This window comes from Triturus cristatus, chromosome 6 (genome assembly GCF_964204655.1).
Source record: "Triturus cristatus chromosome 6, aTriCri1.1, whole genome shotgun sequence".
In the NCBI taxonomy this organism is placed as follows: Eukaryota; Metazoa; Chordata; class Amphibia; order Caudata; family Salamandridae; genus Triturus; species Triturus cristatus.
In genome coordinates this window covers 1467488272-1467508705 of record NC_140589.1, presented here as the reverse complement: position 1 = coordinate 1467508705, position 20434 = coordinate 1467488272, and the positions used below count along the sequence as shown (strand labels likewise).

General features: G+C 52.8%; 1 protein-coding gene across 1 annotated transcript in view; it reads left to right on the top strand.

Annotated features, from left to right (window-relative positions):
• The window catches only part of MDH1 (malate dehydrogenase 1), a 73932-nt gene that overhangs the window by 13189 nt on the left and 40309 nt on the right, over positions 1-20434 (top strand). The window contains exon 4 of the mRNA XM_085612552.1: positions 17403-17578. Coding sequence (XP_085468678.1) covers positions 17403-17578 — 176 coding nt within the window. The remainder of the gene's footprint in view (positions 1-17402; positions 17579-20434) is intronic.

Genomic DNA, 20434 nt, shown 5'->3' with positions numbered 1-20434 from the left:
CAAATACCCCCGCGGTAGGCGTTCCAGGGGCCCCAGAGTTTCACCCACGCCCCAGGCTTACCCCTCGCCACATACACCACCTTTTCACGAAACATACACCAATCCATATGCTCCTTCCAGGCCGACACCGCAGGGGGCCTCTGGGATCCCCACAATTGAGCAATGTCACGCTTAGCTATCATGTATCCCAGAGTCACCCACCGCGTCTGCGGGACCGAATAGTCATTCGGTTCCCATACATTCAGCAAGCATCTCCTCGCTTCAGGCAGCAGCGTGACACGCGTCACCACACGCAGGACCTCATGCACACCACGCCAGAATCGCTCCACCTTCGGGCACTCCCACAGTATATGCATGAAAGTCGCCAACGCACCACAGCCACGCTTACACATTCCGTCACCAGCAAAACCCATACGCAGAAGCCTTGGCCCCGTCACGTACACCCGGTGAAGGATCTTGAGCTGGACGAAACGAAGGCGAGCCGGGATGGCCACCTCTTTCGGAGAGGCCACCGCGAAAATCCAATCCTCGTCGTCCAGCTCCAGCCCGTCGGCAACCCAGGCCTCGCGGAGACTAGTCAGCAGGCACGATCTATCGTTGATCAGTTTTTTGTATATGAGGGAGATCGTGCTGTCTGGTACATGGCCATCCAGCACTCTGTCCTCCAGGGGGGAAGACTCCGGAATGGATGCGACATCCGGGAAGACGGAGCCCAGCGCGTGGCGGACTTGTAGGTACCGAAAGTACTCACTGCCTTGCAGCTGAAACTCCGCCTGCAGCGTCTCAAAAGTTTTGAATCCCCCCCTCGTCCAGAGATCTCCCACCGTGCTGATTCCGATCGTGTCCCACTTCTCGAAGCCCTTCGACTTCCACAGGGAGCCCAACCTCTCAGACGCATACAGCGGTGACGCCCGGGTCAAACGGTCCTTCCACCCCATAGCTGCATTAGCCGCGTGCCAGACACGCACCATGACACGCGTCGGTCCCGTCAAACTGGAGTCGGACGCGCCAGAGTAGAGCGCGCGATTGTAATCGCCACCGGGTAGGAGCATCTTATCCATCTCAAATGCCGGGTTCAAGGCGGGCCCGTAAAGGCCATGATTAATTGCAGCTAGTTGGGAGGCCCAGTAATACCGTTTAATGTCCGGGAGGGCGACCCCCCCCCATCGTACCACGGGAGCGTCAATTTAGCCAGAGCAATGCGCGGCCTCCCGTCCCAGAACAGGCGCCGCTGGAGGCCCTCCACCTCACGGAAATAGCGTGCCGGGACCAAGTCCATAGTATTCTGGAGGGCGTAGAGGAAGCGCGGCAGGGACATCATTTTAAACAAGGCCGCTCGGCCGAGCGGCGAGAGCGGCAGACGCCGCCAGCGCACCACGTCCTCCCTCAAGCGCTGGAGGGGGGGTAGCAAATTCCGTTCATAGCGGGCCTCCGGGTCAAGAGTGATATAGATACCCAGGTACCGAAAACCTTGAGAGGCAATCTGGATCGGACAGTCCCGTGGTAGGACCGGAGCCTCCCCGGAAAGCACGTAGACACAGGATTTCGCCCAGTTGATGACCAGGCCTGAGTTGCGACCGAATGAGCGCAAAACATCAACCAGGACGATCAGTGATTTACGCGGGGAGGCGAGATACAGAAGGATATCGTCAGCGTAGAGGGACACACGGTCCTCATGCTCGGGGGTCCAGCGGAGACCACGGATAGAAGGGTGCCACCGCAGCCACTCCGCCAGGGGCTCCAGGGCCAGGGCAAACAGGAGAGGCGACAGGGGGCAACCCTGTCGCGTACCCCGCCCCAGCGCGAATGGGGCTGAGACTCGCCCATTCACTACCACCTGCGCCAATGGGCCCGAGTATAGCAATTTGACCCAGCTAATGAAACCCGGGCCAAACCTGAATTTCGCCAGCATCGCCCAGATGTATGGCCATTCAAGCGTATCAAACGCCATGGTGGCGTCCAAGGACGCCAAGATGGCCGGCTCCCGCACAAATGGGACACGCGCGAGCACCCCGTGTAAGCGCCGCAGATTGAGCGCCGTGTTGCGGTGCGGTATAAAGCCAGATTGGTCTTGGTGGACCAAATCGCCCACCACGCCAACCAACCGGTTGGCCAACACCTTGGCGAGGATTTTGGGCTCCGCGTTCAAGAGCGAAATCGGCCTATAGGATGTGACCCGTTCACGGGGCTTCCCCTCCTTGTGGATCACCACAATTGTGGCCAGACGCTGGTCCAGCGGGAGGGAACCCTGCGAGTGGGCCGCCAGGAACATCGCGCGCAGGTGGGGCGCCAACACATCCGGGCGTAGCTTGTATAGCTCGATGGGAATACCAATGGGGCCCATGGCCTTGCCGGATGCAACCGAGCGAATAGCCAAGGCAATTTCGTCCGAGGTGGGAGGGGCGTCCAGCGAATCCCTGTCCTCCACCGTAAGGGAGGGCAGTGCGATGTCCCGAAGCAGGGCATGGGAATCTTCCTCCGAGCAGGGGGAAACCGGGGAGTAGACTTCGCGGAAATAATCCGCGAAGCAGGAGACAATGGCTTCCGGCTCAGTGACACGCGCACCATCAACACTCAATCAAAGGCACCACGCGGCTCGCTCTCTCCCTCCTATCCAACCACGCAATCAATTTGCCAGCCTTATCACCCACATCATACAATCGCCCCTGCTGCTCTCTACTGAGGCCCCTGGCCGCCTCCGTAACGAGGGCCCGATAGGCCGCCTGCTTTAGGTGTAGAACATGCAACTTGGCGTCTGTTACCCCGCTCCCCAGGTCACCCTCCAGTTCTGCAATCTCGGCCTCTACCCGGGTCACCTCCTCCCGCTCGCGCCGCCGGGCATGGGAGATAAAGGAGAGGGCCTCCCCTCTAAGGACTACCTTGAAAGCCTCCCACAGGGAGATGGCCGAAGAGACCGACCCCACATTCTCGTCGAAATATCGCTGTAAGGATTTGATCAAATCGGCACGAATGGTGGGGTCGCGCAAATACCATGCATTGATTGGGGCCACCCTGCCATCCCCCCTCGGGAAGACATCGAAATGCAACAACAATGGGGAGTGGTCTGAGATACCCCGCGCCAGATGGCGCACCTCCCCCACCCTCCCTGCATGGGCCGCCGGGACAAGGATGTAATCAAGCCGCGAGAGGCTACCATGGGCACCCGAGTGGAAAGTGTACTGTCGCAATGCGGGATGCTTTAATCGCCAGCAATCCACCAGGCCCAGCGTGTCCAGAAGGCCGGGCAGCCACGCCTGTGCCCGGGGGAGGTCCCTAGGGGGATGGCGATCCATAGATCCAGAGGCTACCGCATTAAAGTCCCCTCCAACCACCAGCAGGCCACTCGGAAGGTCCAGAAGGAGGCGCCCCAGGTCCGCGAATGTGGTGGCTTGTAACCCAGGCGGGACGTACACTGATACAAAGATAAACACTCTGCCCTCCATTCTTCCCACTAGAACCGTGTAGCGTCCCCTCTCATCATGGCGCACCTCATCAATCTCCAACGGGAGCGAGTTCTTGATCATAATACCCACCCCCCCGCGAGCCCGAAGTGAAGCCGGAATGGGCCGCCAAACGATATCCCCGCCGATTCATTGCATGAAAGGAGTTACCTATAAGGTGCGTCTCCTGCAGGAAGACAACATCTGGTGAAATACGTTTTAAGTACTGCAGGACCACACCACGCTTAATCCTATCCCCCAGGCCGTTAACATTCCATGACAATACAGTCAAATCCCTACCCCCCATCATACGTCGAAACAATCGGTCGTCCCCCATCGAGCATCCTAAAAACAACAACATAGTAGCGGGTTTGCCCTGCGGTGCTAACAAACACACCCCCCCCACCCCCCGGTCCCAACAGAACTCCCCCCCCCCCCCCCCCCCCCCCCCTCCCTGCACCCCTGCATGAGCCCAGACAGCCCCCCCAAAGTGCAGTGTGCCTGTCGCCCCATAGCTAAATACTAACTAGTCCCCCAGAGGAGGAGGGAAGCCCCCAACAGACCCCACACGACCTCCATAGGAGGGGAACATACGCAATCAATAAATGGTGAAGGAACAACGTCCAGAGCAAGGCCTATTCAGTCACCCCTCAATTCTGATCCGGCGGGCCCTCCTCGCCAGCCGCGCCCCCCCGCCCCCCCGGCCCCGATCTCCAGGCAGAGTGTCCAACCAGTCCCCAGCCGCCTCGGGCCGGTCAAAGAAGTGCGTGCGACCATCCACCTCCACCCTCAGCTTAGCTGGAAAAAGCATTGAGTACTTAAGGTTCAGGTCCCGTAGGCGACGTTTAACACCAAGAAAGCTCTGTCTCTGCTTCTGGACCGCCGGAGTAAAGTCTGGGTAGAAATGTATCTCCATGTTGTCAAGCTTGACCGGTCCCTGTTGTCTGGAGGTCTGGAGAATAGCATCTCTGTCCCGAAAATTAAAAATCCGGGCAATGAGAGGCCGCGGCGGGGCACCAGTCTTAGGTCTGCCCCCGGGGACCCGGTGAGCACGCTCCACCGCAAAAAACTTACTCAGCCCCCGGGGCTGGAGATGGGTCTGGATCAACTCTTCCACGAAAAGATCCGCCGCCTCCGCCTCTCGTCCCTCCGGCACCCCCACAATACGGACATTATTCCTCCGGGCCCGACCCTCGGAGTCCTCCAGTCGCCGGTCCATCAGGGCGCTCGCCTGGCCAAGCCGGCGCACCTCCTTCTGGAGGGCCACCACGTCTGTCGTGAGGCTCGTTGTGGTGTGGGCCAGGGAGTCGACTCGGTCGTTTGTTTTGGACAAGTCTGCCCTCACAAGGCTCACATCCACCAGGACCGAGTCTATTTTTTGCGCTAAGGTGTCGAAACGCTGGTCCACCGAGGCCTTCATCTCTGCGATGGCGCCCATGACGTCCCGGAGGGTCAGATCCACCGGATGAGCAGATGCCTCCGTCGGGCCCACCGGGGATGCACGCGATGTCTCCGGAGAACCCTTCTGGAGCGTGTAGCGGTCCATACTGTTAGCCTGGTGCGCCGTGCCACGGCGGGTCGTCTTCACCTTCGCCCGGTCGCCATCTTGTTTGGTGGACATGCTGGCTTCTCCACCGTCGTGCCAAGCTCCCCAAACGGGCCGCTATACCAAATCACGGGTGCCAGGGGGGGGGCGGGGGCGACCACCGAACCGCGGGTCAACCCACCGCCGGCGGGTCAACCGGGCTCCTGGACAAAGCCACACCACCGCACCCGCTCCGCAGCCCGACCCCGCTTGAGAGCTAGGAGGGCGCAAAAGCGAAAGTGAAAGTGCGGGGTACGCGAGTCGCCCAGCCCCGCTCGCCGCTGTTATTCACTTTGTCCCCGGATCGCCCCACTACTCCAATCCGGGGGGCCGGCGAGGAGAAGGCCGCAACCTTCGATCGATGCTCCCACTGGCGTTCGGGGTCCGATTCGAGCCCAAAAAGCAGGTGGCGCCTCAGCTCCGGTTCCCCAACACAGTCCCCTCAACAAGGACAGGATGTCGCCAGGATTAATTCAGGAGGTCGCGGAGGTCCTCGGGAGCCTCGCACCTACGCGGCCATCTTGGTTGCGCGCTAGGCTCCTCCACCCTCCTTCCGTACTCTTACAAATGTTTAGTAGATGCTCTCAAATACTTATTTAGGTAATCGCAGATGCTAGAATCTCCATTATAATAATTAAAACCTATGTTTATTGCTCAGAGGATAGCCCGCTTTGTCAAGGAGAAATCCGATTACAACTGAAATGTAAAAGCGGGTGGGCTGGTATGAAAGGATTTCCATGTAGTAAACCCATAGCTAGTTTAAATGCCTGTAGTAGAAAAAAAAAAAACATGCATATCTGGATACTCCACCCAGCTATTTCCTACTTTCCATGCTTTTTGTGCAAGAAGTGATGGAGCAATACCTTGGAATATCTGCTCTGTGCTTTCAGCATTGTTTGGAGACTGCAAATCTGTAGTAATTATCCCCAGCAGCGCTTGGACAATATTTGTGGCAAACAATTGTCTCTGCTTGGCGAATTGGGGGGGGGGGGGGGGCACTTATTAGCTCGTACTTCACCCCTTGGTGGCTCGAAGCATTTTGGCCTTTGTTTCTGCATTTCAGTCATTAAAGACTTGATGAAGTTCAATGACTGGGTACCTGACAGGTTCTCTTCATTTACACCAGTCACTATCTTTTGAGCACAGGCTACTTTTTGTTCCAGGGGAAACGTTTATCCACAGGCCTTTTATGGCTGCATCGAGCTTCATCTGGGAAGTCCAATTTGTGTACTGTTTTGTATTCTTGATTGATAAGCTGGGTGTTTCCGAAATCCCGAGTGAAGATGATTCAGTTTTGGCTGTAGAGTGCATCAGATAGTCCCTGTCTAGGTATTTTCTGATCCTGTACCCGCTTGAAAACCGGGAGCAGCTAATCTCAGAGAAAAGGTGGGACATTGTAATAGATTTGTTTGATTAAATGTATGCTGCCCATTGGTCTCTTGGAACAGGTCTCTTATTTTGTTTCTTTAGTCGCTGTAGTTCTGGCAAGTGATTGAGTTCCCATTTCTACTGAGTTTGTTCCTTGGAGGTTTCAGGAACGAATTCCAAAAACTTGATCCTTGCTCAGAAAAGGCTCTGCCTTTCTTGAATTTCTACTTCAGTCTTTGTGTATATTTACAAGCCTTTTATCTGAGCTTCGTAGTTTTTTTCTTTACGGTTTGTAAAGGAAGATCCAACCGGCTGATTGTTGTGCGGACATGTTGAGTACACTTTCTCATCCCGCATTCTGTTGTAAAGAGGATGTTCTCTTTAACAGAGTAGGTGGATAGCTCTGCTTTTATCGGTTTCATGTTGCCTCCTGTCCAACCCAGAGAGTAGCAGCAGTGATGTGTGCGGGGCTCCCTGTAAATAGTTGATCCCTACATTCAGTGATTCTTTTATACAAAGACAATTACGGTAATCTGCTACACTGTGAAGCTTGTTTAGGGGTTAAGACTTTTTTCTTCCAGCCGCCGATAGATTACTGACTTTGACCTTGGACACACTTGTCTATCTGAATCACTAAACTTTAATGTAAATTTTATAGTCTGCCAATTGTCCATCCTCTTCAAAAGTTAATTAAATTGCTTCCTTTCTCTAACCATGGTACAGACTTCGTGTTTTCCAAGGCGCCCTCTGATTTTCAATATGGACAATTTCGCCACATGTCCTCTTTATCAGAGGGCAGCATTTGCTGGAAGCACTAAAGCATGGCCACACCATCAAATTGTCTTTTAAATGGAACACAAACTTCGATCAATCTTATTGATCCTGGCTCTCCTGCAATTGATTAGCTATTTAGTTTGACATCCGTTTTGGCCATTTGTTCCATAAGGATATGAAACCAGAATTTCTGCACAGGCACCCACTATTGGCAAATGTTTCAAAAAGACGAGCAACGCTACTTATTCACAAGTATTTGATCCCATGAGCAGTATTGCCTCATCGGTCTCCTTTTCATCCTTTTCCAAATGCACTTCTTCCCTCCATCATAAAAACAATACAAAATGACGTGTTGCATCGTGTAGCCCGGATGTTAAAAATGTGAACAGTTTTTCAACTTTTAAGTTTGTTTTCTTAGTAACATCTGATGGGCAGAAGCCCGCCAACATAAGGTCCTCTGCTGTGGCTTTTAGTTCTATATATTGAGTGATGGTGGCACAAACGCTATATCTTCGTTTCCACTGCCAACAACGCTGGCTTCTGCTGGTGAGTAAGGTCCAATTTGCAGACTCATTGAGGACTTTGATATTGGATTCTCACCTTACAGCCTCTTTCACAAATGTAAATATGTTTTCACACCAAAAGAAAGTTATCTACGCTATTTGATTGCAAAACTGCGCTGATTATAGATAGGCCTTGTTTCACAATATGCTGTCTTATCACGGAGTCCAACCCGTAGCTCAGTAACACTTGCATCACATCTTTATGTTGAGCCTATAAAATCACTGCTGCAATAAGGTATGGAAAGCAAACGCTACCTTATTTGTTTAGTTACAGCAGTGCTGAGTTTACTGTTTGCTTGGATGGCAGTGCTTCACATTCCATTGGCTAGGAACAACTTCCTTCTGGCTGGAACTACTCGCTTTTTGACCAAAAACTAAGTGTTGGCAAGCGGTTCCCGGGGAGGCTGCGGAGTGTGCTCCCGTCCACCCTGGGGCCCACCTTTCCCAGAATTAGGCCGAGCAAGAGCAGAGAGGCCCTGCCTGGCAGGGTCTCGCACCTAGGATCGCACGCGCTGCGCTTTCCCTCTCTTCGGATAGAGGGACACCACACAGTAGGTCGTTTATACGGTAATAATTCTTTATCGATAGTTGTCAGGGATCTTTATGATCCGGTAAGCAGGTACCAAAGTAAATGCCACAAGCGGCAGCAATCTTGTGATGAGGGGAAAAAAGGGGTAGCGGGACAGTCTTTGAATCAGTGTCTCTGCGAGGTATCCGGCGCACAGCTCTCAATCCTCGAGCTGAGGGGATGTTGCTTCTCTCGGCAATCTCTGCCGGTTCTCTTGGAGGAGCGGGCCGCGAGTCACTCAGCAGGCACCGGAGGGTCTTAGTTCAGGAAGCCGCGACGGCGTCAGCAGGGCTCAGATGGATCAGAGTTCGGGTAGCCGCGACGGCGTCAGCAGGGCTCGGATGGTTTCAGAGTTCGGGGAGCCGCTACAGCGTCCGCAGGGCTCAGGTGGTTTCAGAGTTCGGATAGCGATCTTCTGTTCGGTGAGCGATCGAGCCGCGACCAGGTCAGCAGTCTCTCGTCAGTCCAGGTCTTCTCTGCCTCTCGTCCCTTCAGCACCCCTTGTTATACTTCCTCCTCCTCTTTGAAGTCCGGGGTCCTCGCGGAGAGGGGTCTGGTGCCTGGGGGGCGGTGTCGGGGTTTCCTGTCGCTCAACCCCTTGATCTGTTCAGATGTGTCTGGGAGGGACTCCAGACGCCCAGCAGGAGAGGCGCCCGCTCAACGGGGGCCTGGTAGTCGATCGAAACCTCCCTCGGGGAAGAGACCAGAGGTGTGAGAGTCGGCACCTCTCGGTCTGGTTTGGGGGGGGTGTCGTTCTCCCTCGGCCGGGCATGCGTGTTGGGGATCTGTTCGGCCCTCGGGATGTTGGTCCACGGAAGCGGAAAGGCCATGCCCACGAGGTTCGGCGTGTTGGTAGTGTGACTTGCTGGTCGGGAGGGCCCACGCCACAAGGCCGGTCTCACACGTGCCCCCCCAGCTGAAAGGCAGGGAGAACTACCCATCCACTTGGGAGTTCTCCTCGCTGAAGCGGAAGAATTGGGACAGGCCGTCCGCGTTGGCGTGGTCAGTCCCGGGGCGATGTTCCACAGTGAAATCCATCCCCTGGAGAGAGATGGACCAGCGTAGCCGCTTTGGGTTTTCCCCTCACATCTGCATCAACCACCGCAGGGGTTGATGATCCGTTTGCACTCGCAGTGTGTTCCGAACAGGTAGGGCCGTAGCTTTTTGAGGGCCCAGACTACGGCAAACGTCTCTCGTTCAATTGTGCTCCACCGCTGTTCCCGGGGCAGCAACCTTCGGCTGATGAAGGCGATGGGCTGATCTATGCCTTTGTTGTCATATTGCGAGAGGACTGCCCCGATGCCGTGTTCCGAGGCGTCTGTCTGGACCACAAACTCCTGTAGTCGGGTGCTTTGAGTACCGGAGCCGCGCACATTGCGGCCTTTAGGGTGTCGAACGCCTTCTGGCAGGAGGGAGTCCAGTGTATTTTCTTGGGGTGTTTCTTGGAGGTTAGGTCTGTTAGGGGGGCCGGCGATGCTACCATAGTTTTTAATGAACCTACGGTAGTAGCCGGTGAGGCCCAGGAAGGCTCGGACTTCCGTTTGGGTTGTAGGGGGTTCCCAAGACAAGATGGCGTCGCTTTTCGGCTGGAGGGGGGCGACCTGCCCACTCCCCACCTGGTGCCCCAGTTAAGTTACGGAGCCGTGCCCAATCTGACATTTGCTAGCTTTGATGGTGAGGCCGGCCCGGCGCAGAGCCAGCAGGACTTGACGGAGGTGCTGGAGGTGCTCGGTCCATTGGGAGCTGAAGACTGCTATGTCAAGGTATGCCGCGCTGAACCCCTCCAGTCCGGCCAGGACCCTGTTCACCAGCCGCTGGAAGGTGGCCGGGGCATTTTTCATTCCGAACGGCATCACTCTAAAGCGGTAGTGCCCATCTGGAGTGGAGAAGGCGGAGCGCTCCTTGGCTCCCTCGGTGAGGGCAATCTGCCAGTACCCACTGGTCAGGTCGAAGGTGCTGAGGTAGCAGGCGGCCCCAAGGCAGTCAATGAGTTCGTCGGCACGGGGGATAGGATGAGCGTCTGCTCGGGTGACCACATTGAGGCCTCGGTAGTCCACGCAGAATCTCAGCTCGGGGGCAACACCCGGGGTAGTCGCTTTTGGAACCAGGACTACCGGGCTGGCCCAAGGGCTGTCGGAGGGTTCAATCACCCCGAGGTCTAGCATCTTTGCTACCTCGGTCTGGATGCAGGTCCGGACCCGATCAGGGACCCGGTAGGCCCGATGTCTCACGGGCGGGCTGTCTCCGGTGTTCACGTCACGTCGTGGACACACCAGCTGGTGACCCCAGGGGTCAGGGAGAAGAGATCGGCGAACTGCCCTAGTAGCTGGCGGCAGTCGTCGGTCTGTTGGGCTGTGAGGGCGGTCGACCGTCTCACTCCTTCCACGGATCCATCGGTTTCCTTCGCCCCCAAGGGGTCTGGGAAGGGCTCGGTGTCTTCTTCGGCCCCATCGTCGGTGGCTAGGAGTAGACCTAATTCGGTCCGTACAAAGTGGGGCTTGAGGCGGTTCACGTGGAGAACCCGGAGGGGGTTCCGCGGGGACTGCACATCGATGAGATATGTGACTTGGCTCTTCCGCTCGATCACCTTGTAGGGCCCAGTCCATTTATCTTGGAGAGCGCAGGGTCTCACCGGGTCATGACCCAGACTTGTTGGCCCAGCTGAAACTCGACCAGCGTAGCATTCTGGTCATACCAGCGCTTCATCTCTTCTTGACTGGCCTAAAGGTTTGCTTCTGCGAGTTCCCTGAATTTTCGGGTCTGGTTGCGGAGCGCCAAGATGTAACGGAACACGTCCGGAGGGGTCCCCCGGGGGGTTGCTTCCCACCCCTCTTTGACCAGGCTCAGGGGTCCTCGGACGGGGTGTCCGTATAACAGTTCGAATGGGCTGAATCCCAGGGATTTTTGGGGAACCTCCCGGTAGGCGAACAGGAGACATGGGAGGAGGACGTCCCACCTCCGGCGTAGGGGTTCCTCGAGGCCCATGATCATCCCCTTCAATGTCTTGTTAAAGCGCTCGACTAGGCCGTTTCCTTGGGGGTGGTACGGGGTGGTGAATTTGTACGATACTCCGCACTGCTGCCAGAGGGACTTCATATAGCGGGAGATAAAGTTTGTGCCCCGGTCACTCACGACTTCGCAGGGGAACCCCATGCGGGAGAAGATCCCCATCAAGGCCCGGCCCACCACGGGGGGCCGTCACGGTGCGGAGAGGGATGGCTTCGGGGTAACGGGTGGCATGGTCCACCAGGACGAGGATGAATCGGTGGCCCTGGGCGGTCTTGGGGTCCAGGGGTCTGACCATGTCGCTTCCTACCCGCTCAAAAGGGGTACTGACAACGGGGAAGGGTTGGAGCGGAGCCTTGCGCTTGCCCCCACTCTTTCCGCTGGCCTGGCACGTGGGGCAGGACTTGCAGTGGGCCTCCACATTTGCTCGCATCTTGGGCCAATAGAAGTGGGTGACGAGTCGCTGGTAGGTCTTATCCTGGCCTAAGTGTCCGGCCAGGGGTACATCATGGGCCAGGCCCAGGAGAAGATTTCGCAAGCGTAGGGGTACGACTAGTACCCGGTCCGATCCCAGCTCGGCCGACTTCTGTTCGCTGTAAAGCAGTCCGTTCTCCCAGTATACCCAGTGGGTGCCAGTCCGGTCGCTGGCTGCTTGGGCCTCGGCCTGTTGTCGGGGCCCAATGAGGGACGGGCAGGTGGATTGTTCTTGGCAGAACTCTTCACGGGAGGGGCCCCCTTCGCAGGGCCACGGGGCCAGTTCTGTCAAGTCTCTGAGTTCGGTCAGGGCTCGGAAGGCCCGGATTCTTCGCCGGGAGCGGTCGGTTCGTCCAGAAGGGGGTCGTTGGCCTCTGGTGGTGTATCCTGGCTCTCGGGGATAGTGGCGGTGCTCAGGGGCCTGGCCTCTTCCCCCTCGGAGGAAGGCGCCCGGAGCCCCTCGATGCGTTGACCGTTACCTGCTGTCGGTACTTCTTTGTGTTGGCGGGCAGGGGCGTTCCGGGGACCATCTCCCAGTCCCCTAGGGAGACCAAGGCCATGGCGGCTGGTTCCCATTCTTGGGAGTCTTCCATCTCTTCCCCCAGGGCTACAGAGGCCATCTGTCGAGCCGGCGGGGTTGTGGTGGCGGTCCGCTGGTACAGAGGACACTGAGGGTCACTGGCATAGTGTCCGGTCTGCTGGCAGCGTAAACAGGTGATCCTCACTCGGGGCCCCGGCCTCCCGGGTGGCCCTGTGCTGGCCGGAGGTGGAGCGGGAAAAGGTGGAGATTGTCCTCTGGGAGGGCTGAGTGGGGATCCCCCCCGGGAGCACCCTTGGCCGGCCTTGGTTCCCCCCGCCCCTCTGGCGAGGGGGTCCCTGACTGTGGCGACCATAGTCTCCCACGGGCCCCCGGGAGGTCCGGGTGTTCACCCACCGGTCAGCCTCGACGGCCAGTTTCCGCGGGTCTGTGAGTTTGCTATCCAGGAGGTGCTGGCGCAGCTCTATGAAGCAATTAGTGGCCAAGTGTTCCCATGCGATTAGGTCGAACAGCTCCTCAAAGGTGGAGACCTTGCTGCCCTTGATCCGTCCAAGGCCCGGCTGTAAAAGTTCACGTACTCCACCCAGGTGGTACCGGGTATCTTTTTGCAGTCTCTAAACCGTTGCCGGTACATTTCAGGGGTGAGCCCATATCTGGCTACCAGGGCCTCTTTCATGTGACTGTAGGAGTTCATTACCGTGGAGGGCAGGTCCAGCAGGGTATCTCTCCCCTCACTCAGGAACCGGCCCCACAGCCCAGCCCCCCAGTCTTTCTGCGGGACTCGGTGGGAGGTCATGGCGACTTCGTAGGCCTTGAACCACTGCTGAATGTCGTCGTTCTTATAATATTCTCTCACCACGTCCTTTGATGTGGACCTTCGGTTCCACGGTGGAGGAGATGGGTTGGGTTTCCGAGGGTCGGGCCTCCGCCCTCTTGTCCTGGAGCTCGATTTCTTTTAGGCTACGTTCGTGCTCTAGTTGGAGTTTCTTTTCTTCGTGTTCTGTCGTTTCTTTTCCTCTAGTTCTCCTTGTAGGCGTAACTGTTCCACCGCCAGTTTTTTCTCGGCCAGTTTTATCTCTCCTTCGATTTTTAGTTTTGCTAGTTCCAGTTTGTGGTTGCGACCTCTTTCTCGGTCTGCTAGTTCCTCAGGGGATAGGCCCCCCCTCGGGGGCACCGTTCCTCCCCGGGCTGCTTCGTGGTTCGTTGGGTGTTTCTCCTTCTGTTCGTGTCCGGGGAGCTTCTGCCTCGACCCAGGTTTTTAATGCCCCCTGGAAGTCCTCTATCGTGCTCAGTCCGGTGGTAGTGATTCCAAAGTCTTTGCAAAATTGTTTCAGCTCTCGGTGCGTATAAGATTCTAACTGGTCTTTTTGAAATGCCGTGCTTGGGTTGGTGCCTGCGGCACCTAGGGAAGTTTCTCCTTCCATTCTTCTCGGTAGTGCGTCAGCCGTCTACTGCACGATCTCTAGGTGTTGGCTCGGATCCCGTCGTCTGCCACCAAATGTTGGAAAGCGGTTCCCGGGGAGGCTGCGGAGTGTGCTCCCGTCCACCCTGGGGCCCACCTTTCCCAGAATTAGGCCGAGCAAGAGCAGAGAGGCCCTGCCTGGCAGGGTCTCGCACCTAGGATCGCACGCGCTGCGCTTACTCTCTCTTCGGATAGAGGGACCCCACACAGTAGGTCGTTTTTATAAGGTAATAAGTCTTTATCGATAGTTGTCAGGGATCTTTATGATCCGGTAAGCAGGTACCAAAGTAAATGCCACAAGCGGCAGCGATCTTGTGATGAGGGGAAAAAAGGGGTAGCGGGACAGTCTTTGAATCAGTGTCTCTGCAAGGTATCCGGCGCACAGCTCTCAATCCTCGAGCTGAGGGGATGTTGCTTCTCTCGGCAATCTCTGCCGGTTCTCTTGGAGGAGCGGGCTGCGAGTCACTCAGCAGGCACCGGAGGGTCTTAGTTCAGGGAGCCGCGACGGCGTCAGCAGGGCTCAGATGGATCAGAGTTCGGGGAGCCGCGACGGCGTCAGCAGGGCTCAGATGGTTTCAGGGTTCGGGGAGCCGCGGCGGCGTCAGCAGGGCTCGGATGGTTTCAGAGTTCGGGGAGCCGCGACAGCGTCCGCAGGGCTCAGGTGGTTTCAGAGTTCGGATAGCGATCTTCTGTTCGGTGAGCGATCGAGCCGCGACCAGGTCAGCAGGCTCTCGTCAGTCCAGGTCTTCTCTGCCTCTCGTCCCTTCAGCACCCCTTGTTATACTTCCCCTCCTCTTTGAAGTCCGGGGTCCTCGCGGAGAGGGGTCTGGTGCCTGGGGGGCGGTGTGTCGGGGTTTCCTGTCGCTCAGCCCCTTGATCTGTTCAGATGTGTCCGGGAGGGACTCCAGACGCCCAGCAGGAGAGGTGCCCGCTCACCAGGGGCCTGGTGGTCGATCGAAACCTCCCTCGGGGAAGAGACCAGAGGTGTGACAGAGTCGGCGCCTCTCGGTCTGGTTTGGGGGGGTGTCGTTCTCCCTCGGCCGGGCATGCATGTTGGGGATCTGTTCGGCCCTCGGGATGTTGGTCCACGGAAGCCGAAAGGCTGTGCCCACGAGGTTCGGCGTGTTGGTAGTGTGACTTGCTGGTCGGGAGGGCCCACGCCACGAGGCCGGTCTCACACTAAGCAATCCCTTTTGCAGGTCCGTGCTGTGCAATCTAATTTTTTTGGCTTGCAGCATTGCACACTCTGAAGTAACTGCAGAACGCTTTTGTAGACTTGTTTCTTGACAAGTAAAATGCAACTATGTTGATTGTGTCAGGCTATAAACTGAAAGGCGCAACAATGAGTAACAACCAGGCTGTGAAACTACCTAGCTCAGTGACCCTTTACACACCAGTGTGGTATTCCTCAGGCAGAACTTTTCACCATTCAAAATTACTACTTTTCAACCATCACTAAAAATACTTAGGGAATGAATAACCTTCCCAACATTTTCCTGGGCTCGAGTTCGAATACTAAATAAGCCGCCTTGAATATTTGAAGATTGCACTTGCTCCAAATATTCTAGGACTGGAGTTGGAATAGTAATTTTGACCTTCCTGCGTCTGCCACACCTGCTGCTGCACTTAGGGCGTGGTTCAGGGCAATAAACAGTTTACAAAATCATACAGATGTTATATACAATGTTCTTTAATCTATGCATATTGCAGTCAAACATTGATATGTATTCAGGGTGCATTCTGGTTAAAACAGTTTTGTTAATGCGAAACATTTGCATTATCTGCGGGTTTGAAGTTTTGGAGGAACAAAATAGGCCAAGCTACTTGGCTATGTTGCTTTTTGTTCTGAAATCCTAATTTTCCTTTAACTAAGAATGGAACCCGTGTAGGTATGTACAGTTTTATTTTTTTCTCTTGAGTATGTGGTACATCAACCCGGACATTGTCAAATGATGACACCAGGTTGTGCCCAATAGATTGAGTTGTAATTATTCACCTGTTTCACTGCTGTCTCTTTGACTAGCGTTAGTGAGTGGATAACCTGTTTCTCAGCAGCTGGTATATTTGATAGTTCTTCTAAACTATTTTGGGATTGTGTGTGTGTTTCTCCCCCCCCCCCCCCCCCCCCCCCCCCCCTTAGTGTGTGTAATTTGCAGCTGGAATGGTCCCCCTTTCCTGGCCACTCCAGACCATGTATATAAATGTTGTCCTGGCGATTTGAATTTGTCCATAGCTATCACTTGTTAAACCGTTTGGCAAAGCCCTTTTCCAAAATACTGAGAGCAATGTCTAATATGAATTTAGCATTGGCTGGACATAGTTAGACTACTAAAAGCCGCTTCTGTCTTGGCACTCAATGTTGATATGAACATAGGGCATCAACAAGGGGACCTTTCTCGTGTAGGAGAAGGTTTAGAAGAGAAGCTTTTATTATTCAAAGGTACTTACTGATTCTGAAGTTCGTTTTTAAAGAGTGAATCTAAAGTAAGGGGACTATGGTTTTATATTTTCAGGTAGTAATGTAGTATGATTTATTTAGCTTGTTGGTCTCCGCCAGTAAGGAGCAAACGTCTGTTTCTACAGTGACCAAGAAGTGGCTCCTCCAGCTTGTAGACCTCCATATAGCTGGAAAGGAAACATTGAGGTTTGGGCATTTGGGTAGATGCTAGATTATATTCCTATGAGACAGTAAGGCCACTGAGTAAATTAAGTAATTTTAAAGGAAATGAATATTGTTTTTAGCAACTGGCCTTTGTTTTGTTCCATTGAGAGGGCTACTCAGTATTAAGTGGTGGTCTCTTGAGGCGCATGCAGCCAGCAATAACATGCCGTTTTGGCTTCTCCCTTACCACCCACGAAGTGCGCTCTCCCAGTTGTCTTGGCGCTGTTCGTGTTTCCTTTACACAATTTATTTTTCGCATATGGTAATGTGCACCTAACGAATATCCTTCGTGAAGCCAAGCAAATAAAGTGACATACTTCTCCTTACACTTTTTTTTTTTTAATTTTTTTTTTTTTGCTTTACTTTGTTTATTGCAATAGAATGATTGCATGTAAGTTTTGTCCTAGTTGCAAAGTAGTTTGGTCTGGCTGTTACTCATTCATTGTGGCCTGGCTGTCCAGATTAGTGTCTACACTTTTTTTTTTTTTTCTCTGTAGTACTTAGGAGCAGGTCTTTCTTTCCATTTTTGAAGCAGATTTGATTTTACTCTAGTTCCGAAGTTAACCATGCCCCTTTCTTTTCCCATCATCTGACCCAGAGCAGGGAGATTGCGAGCACGGCATCCTAATGGCTGGTGAGGATGTGAAGTCGTCTCTGCATTTCTCTTCTATTTCCCCCCCCCCCCCCCCCCCCACCAGGGTGCTCGGCTCTATTCTTACCAAAGTTTGGTGAGATGCCAAATGGCATAGCCTGCACAAGTATCACTCAGTGCAGGTTTGGGTGGTCAGACGTTGTACATCTTGGTGAATTATTTGCCATCCGGGGGGAATGTTTCTGTCCCTGTTATGAGACTAGGTATAATTTAGGCACATTAACGTTCAAAGCACACCGGCTCCAATCTTCCTTGGTTATGAGGACATGGAGAAAATACATTACATTGAAAAAATCTTCTGTTTTTGTAGAGGTTATTGCAACTGACAAAGAGGAGGTGGCTTTTAAAGATCTTGATGTTGCAGTCCTGGTCGGCTCCATGCCAAGACGAGAGGGCATGGAGAGGAAAGATTTGCTTAAAGCAAATGTGAAAATCTTCAAATCCCAAGGTGCTGCATTGGACAAGTATTCCAAGAAGAGTGTGAAGGTAATTGTGTGTGGGGGTTTTTAAATATTTTTTTATTTTGTGTTTTAATGTACTTTGCAGATGTGAAATATTTCCTCATGAAGTCATTTACTTTGGCCCTATGGTGTTTACATGTAGAAACAATTGGCCAGACCATCAATCAATTGATATTGGTTGCTGTTCTACTCTGCGTATTCTACTTCTGCTGTTTCTGTTGTCGCATCTGTGATACTGTATCCCGAAAAGCTGGGATTGATATTCATGATTTTACTATAGACACCGAAGAAAATATTCTACAGTTTTGTTTTGGTGGGGGACGCTTGCTTTTGCTGTTTTTATAGCAAGATAGAAAAACCTCCCTTCTATTATTCTGTGGGCAGCTTCAACCAATATGAAGCAAATGATGGTAGATGGAGCTCTGTACAATTCAGTGGCTTTTTTTTCTTTCTTGCTGAAACAGAACTTCCTTCTTGAAACACATGCCTGAAAGACCTCAATAGAAATAACTTCTCCTGACAAATGGAAGATTAGCATTACTCGCACTGTAACAGCAGACCCCGGAGCCTGGGGTGTGGGTTGGGGGGGCGGGGGGGGGAGAATAAGCTAGGAATCTTTACGTGGGTTTTGATGCACGCAATACAGAGTGACAGGCAATTTTTTTTTTATTTTTTTTTTTGTCTTTGTTAAATCCGGAGTTTCCTTCAGGCTAGGTAACCTAGTTTGCACCATCCGCAGCAAGGATACCTGCTATTAGTTCAAAAGCATACTGAGCCTGTATAAGAGGGCTACATTAACGGCCTATATAATATTTGCTTGTTGTTGTACAGCATGTTTTGGTGTTCTGTACACATGTAATGTTGCAATGGTCAACAGTCCACGTTAAACATATCCTCTAAATGTGCTAAGGCGCTTTATAATGAGCAAGAATATCTCTAACCGTGATATAACTAAGGTGTTTTATCCAGTAAAGAGCTGTTAAGGACAATGGGTGTTCCAGTTGAAAGACCCCACATCTAACTATGCTATTGAGTCCCAGTCTCCCATCAATAACCCAAGATGCACTAGAGCAAAGTATCTACACGAGTGGCTCATCCATCCTGACTATCCATATGAAAATCTAGAATAAGAAACCAGTTCCAGGTTAATTCAATGAGACCTCCTTGAGAGACTTGGTGCTTTGAGAAAGGGGGTGTTCATCTGTTTCAGCTTTTGAGGGTGTGATAATTTCATCTCACTTAGTCACACCCGCTCACCTTTGAAGTGTGGTTAGGCATAATTTTCTGTTTCTGCACATTTTAGCAATTTCCCCTCTTCCAGGTTCGGAGTAGACTAGCCTGAGGTGCATTCCAAGTCCTACTTGTAAGACAATTTGCCAGCAGCAATGCTCACACTGCAAATCTTTCTCATTTTTTATTCATTTTATATAACCCCCAATATGTTTAGCTCAAAAGGTATGGATGTAATTTTCTGTTTTATGATCTCCCGCCACATTTTACTGTCCCAATTTGATCCTACATCCGTACAATTCCTAAACAAATGCACCAAGTGTCATATTGACCCATGATAATCTATCCTTTGTCTCAGTTCTTCAAATGTAAGCGGCTGCTTGTTGACCAATACTTCTCCGCAAAGTAGTTATGTTGGCCTCATCCCAAAAATGCTTGTCCGGAAGTAGAGCCTAACCCTACTTAAACTAGGGTTAGGGCTCAGATGCAGAAGTCTCCTTGGTGCTAGTTTGGGTCTGGCATCTTTTTCAACAATACGTAACTATGTTTTAGAACCTAGTGTTTCTGCTTCTTGGCTCTCAGATTAAACACCTCTGACCGTAATTTTCACCCCATTCACAAAACCTCCCATATATTTAATCTCTTCCAGTTAAGGATTGCGTGTCCGCCTGAAGAATACAACTTTCATAGATTGTAGCCCCCAAATCCTTCTCTGAAACTGGTAGCTATAATTTACAGTATCACCCTGTTCCTGCCTCTCCCCAGCTCGGATCCGTTAGCATCCTGGGCAGTTTTTTGTTTTTGTTTGTTTCTTTGCAGAGTTTTATATAGCGCAAACTTTACCCGAATCCAGTCGGGTATCAGAGCGCTTTACATAGCACCAGTTATGTTACATGAGGACACATTCATTTTTTTAGTTAGGCACGGGCAGGTTAAGTGATTTGTTCAGCGTCATTACCGAGACTCTAACCCAGTTTCCAAGGTCGAGCGCCCTAGCCGTTAGGCCAACTCCTCTTCAACCCCCCCCCCCCCCCCCCCCCCGTTATCTAGAAAATCTATTGAGTATCATACAAGCACATTAGCCAAAAAATACAAGTGATGAGGCAGGATCTCCATTTCAGCCCGTGCTAGACTATGCATCTCAGAGGGGCAACACTCTGTATGCAGACCTAAGAAATGCCCCTTTTTCGGCAAGCATCAGGTTGGAGGACAACAGGTTTCCTAAATGAAGTTCTCTATGCCCACCTGTTCATCACCCAACCAGCAAGCACAAGAGCGAGACAAAATAGATCTTTAAAGAAACAAGCATCATATGTATTACTGCAGATGTGAAACTCTGCACAGCATTGAGTAAAGGGAATAATAGGTCAGATGACAAGAATGTGGTGCACAACAGTTCTGTTTTAAGCATGGGTGGGGAGGTGGGAGGGGTATAAAGCTTATAGTTTAAATAGCCTACCTGAAATGTTTAAAGCTCTGGTGTTGGATTTACCAAACTGGAATAACACAGAAGCATTGCATCTGTTTTAACATGCTTTTAGGGGCATGTTGTGTTTTTATTTTATATTTTTAAGGAAAAACCATCCTCTCGCGTGTCTAACAAATATGTAGGAGTTAGCGTAACAGCGGATTGCTGAGCTGATGTTTCTCG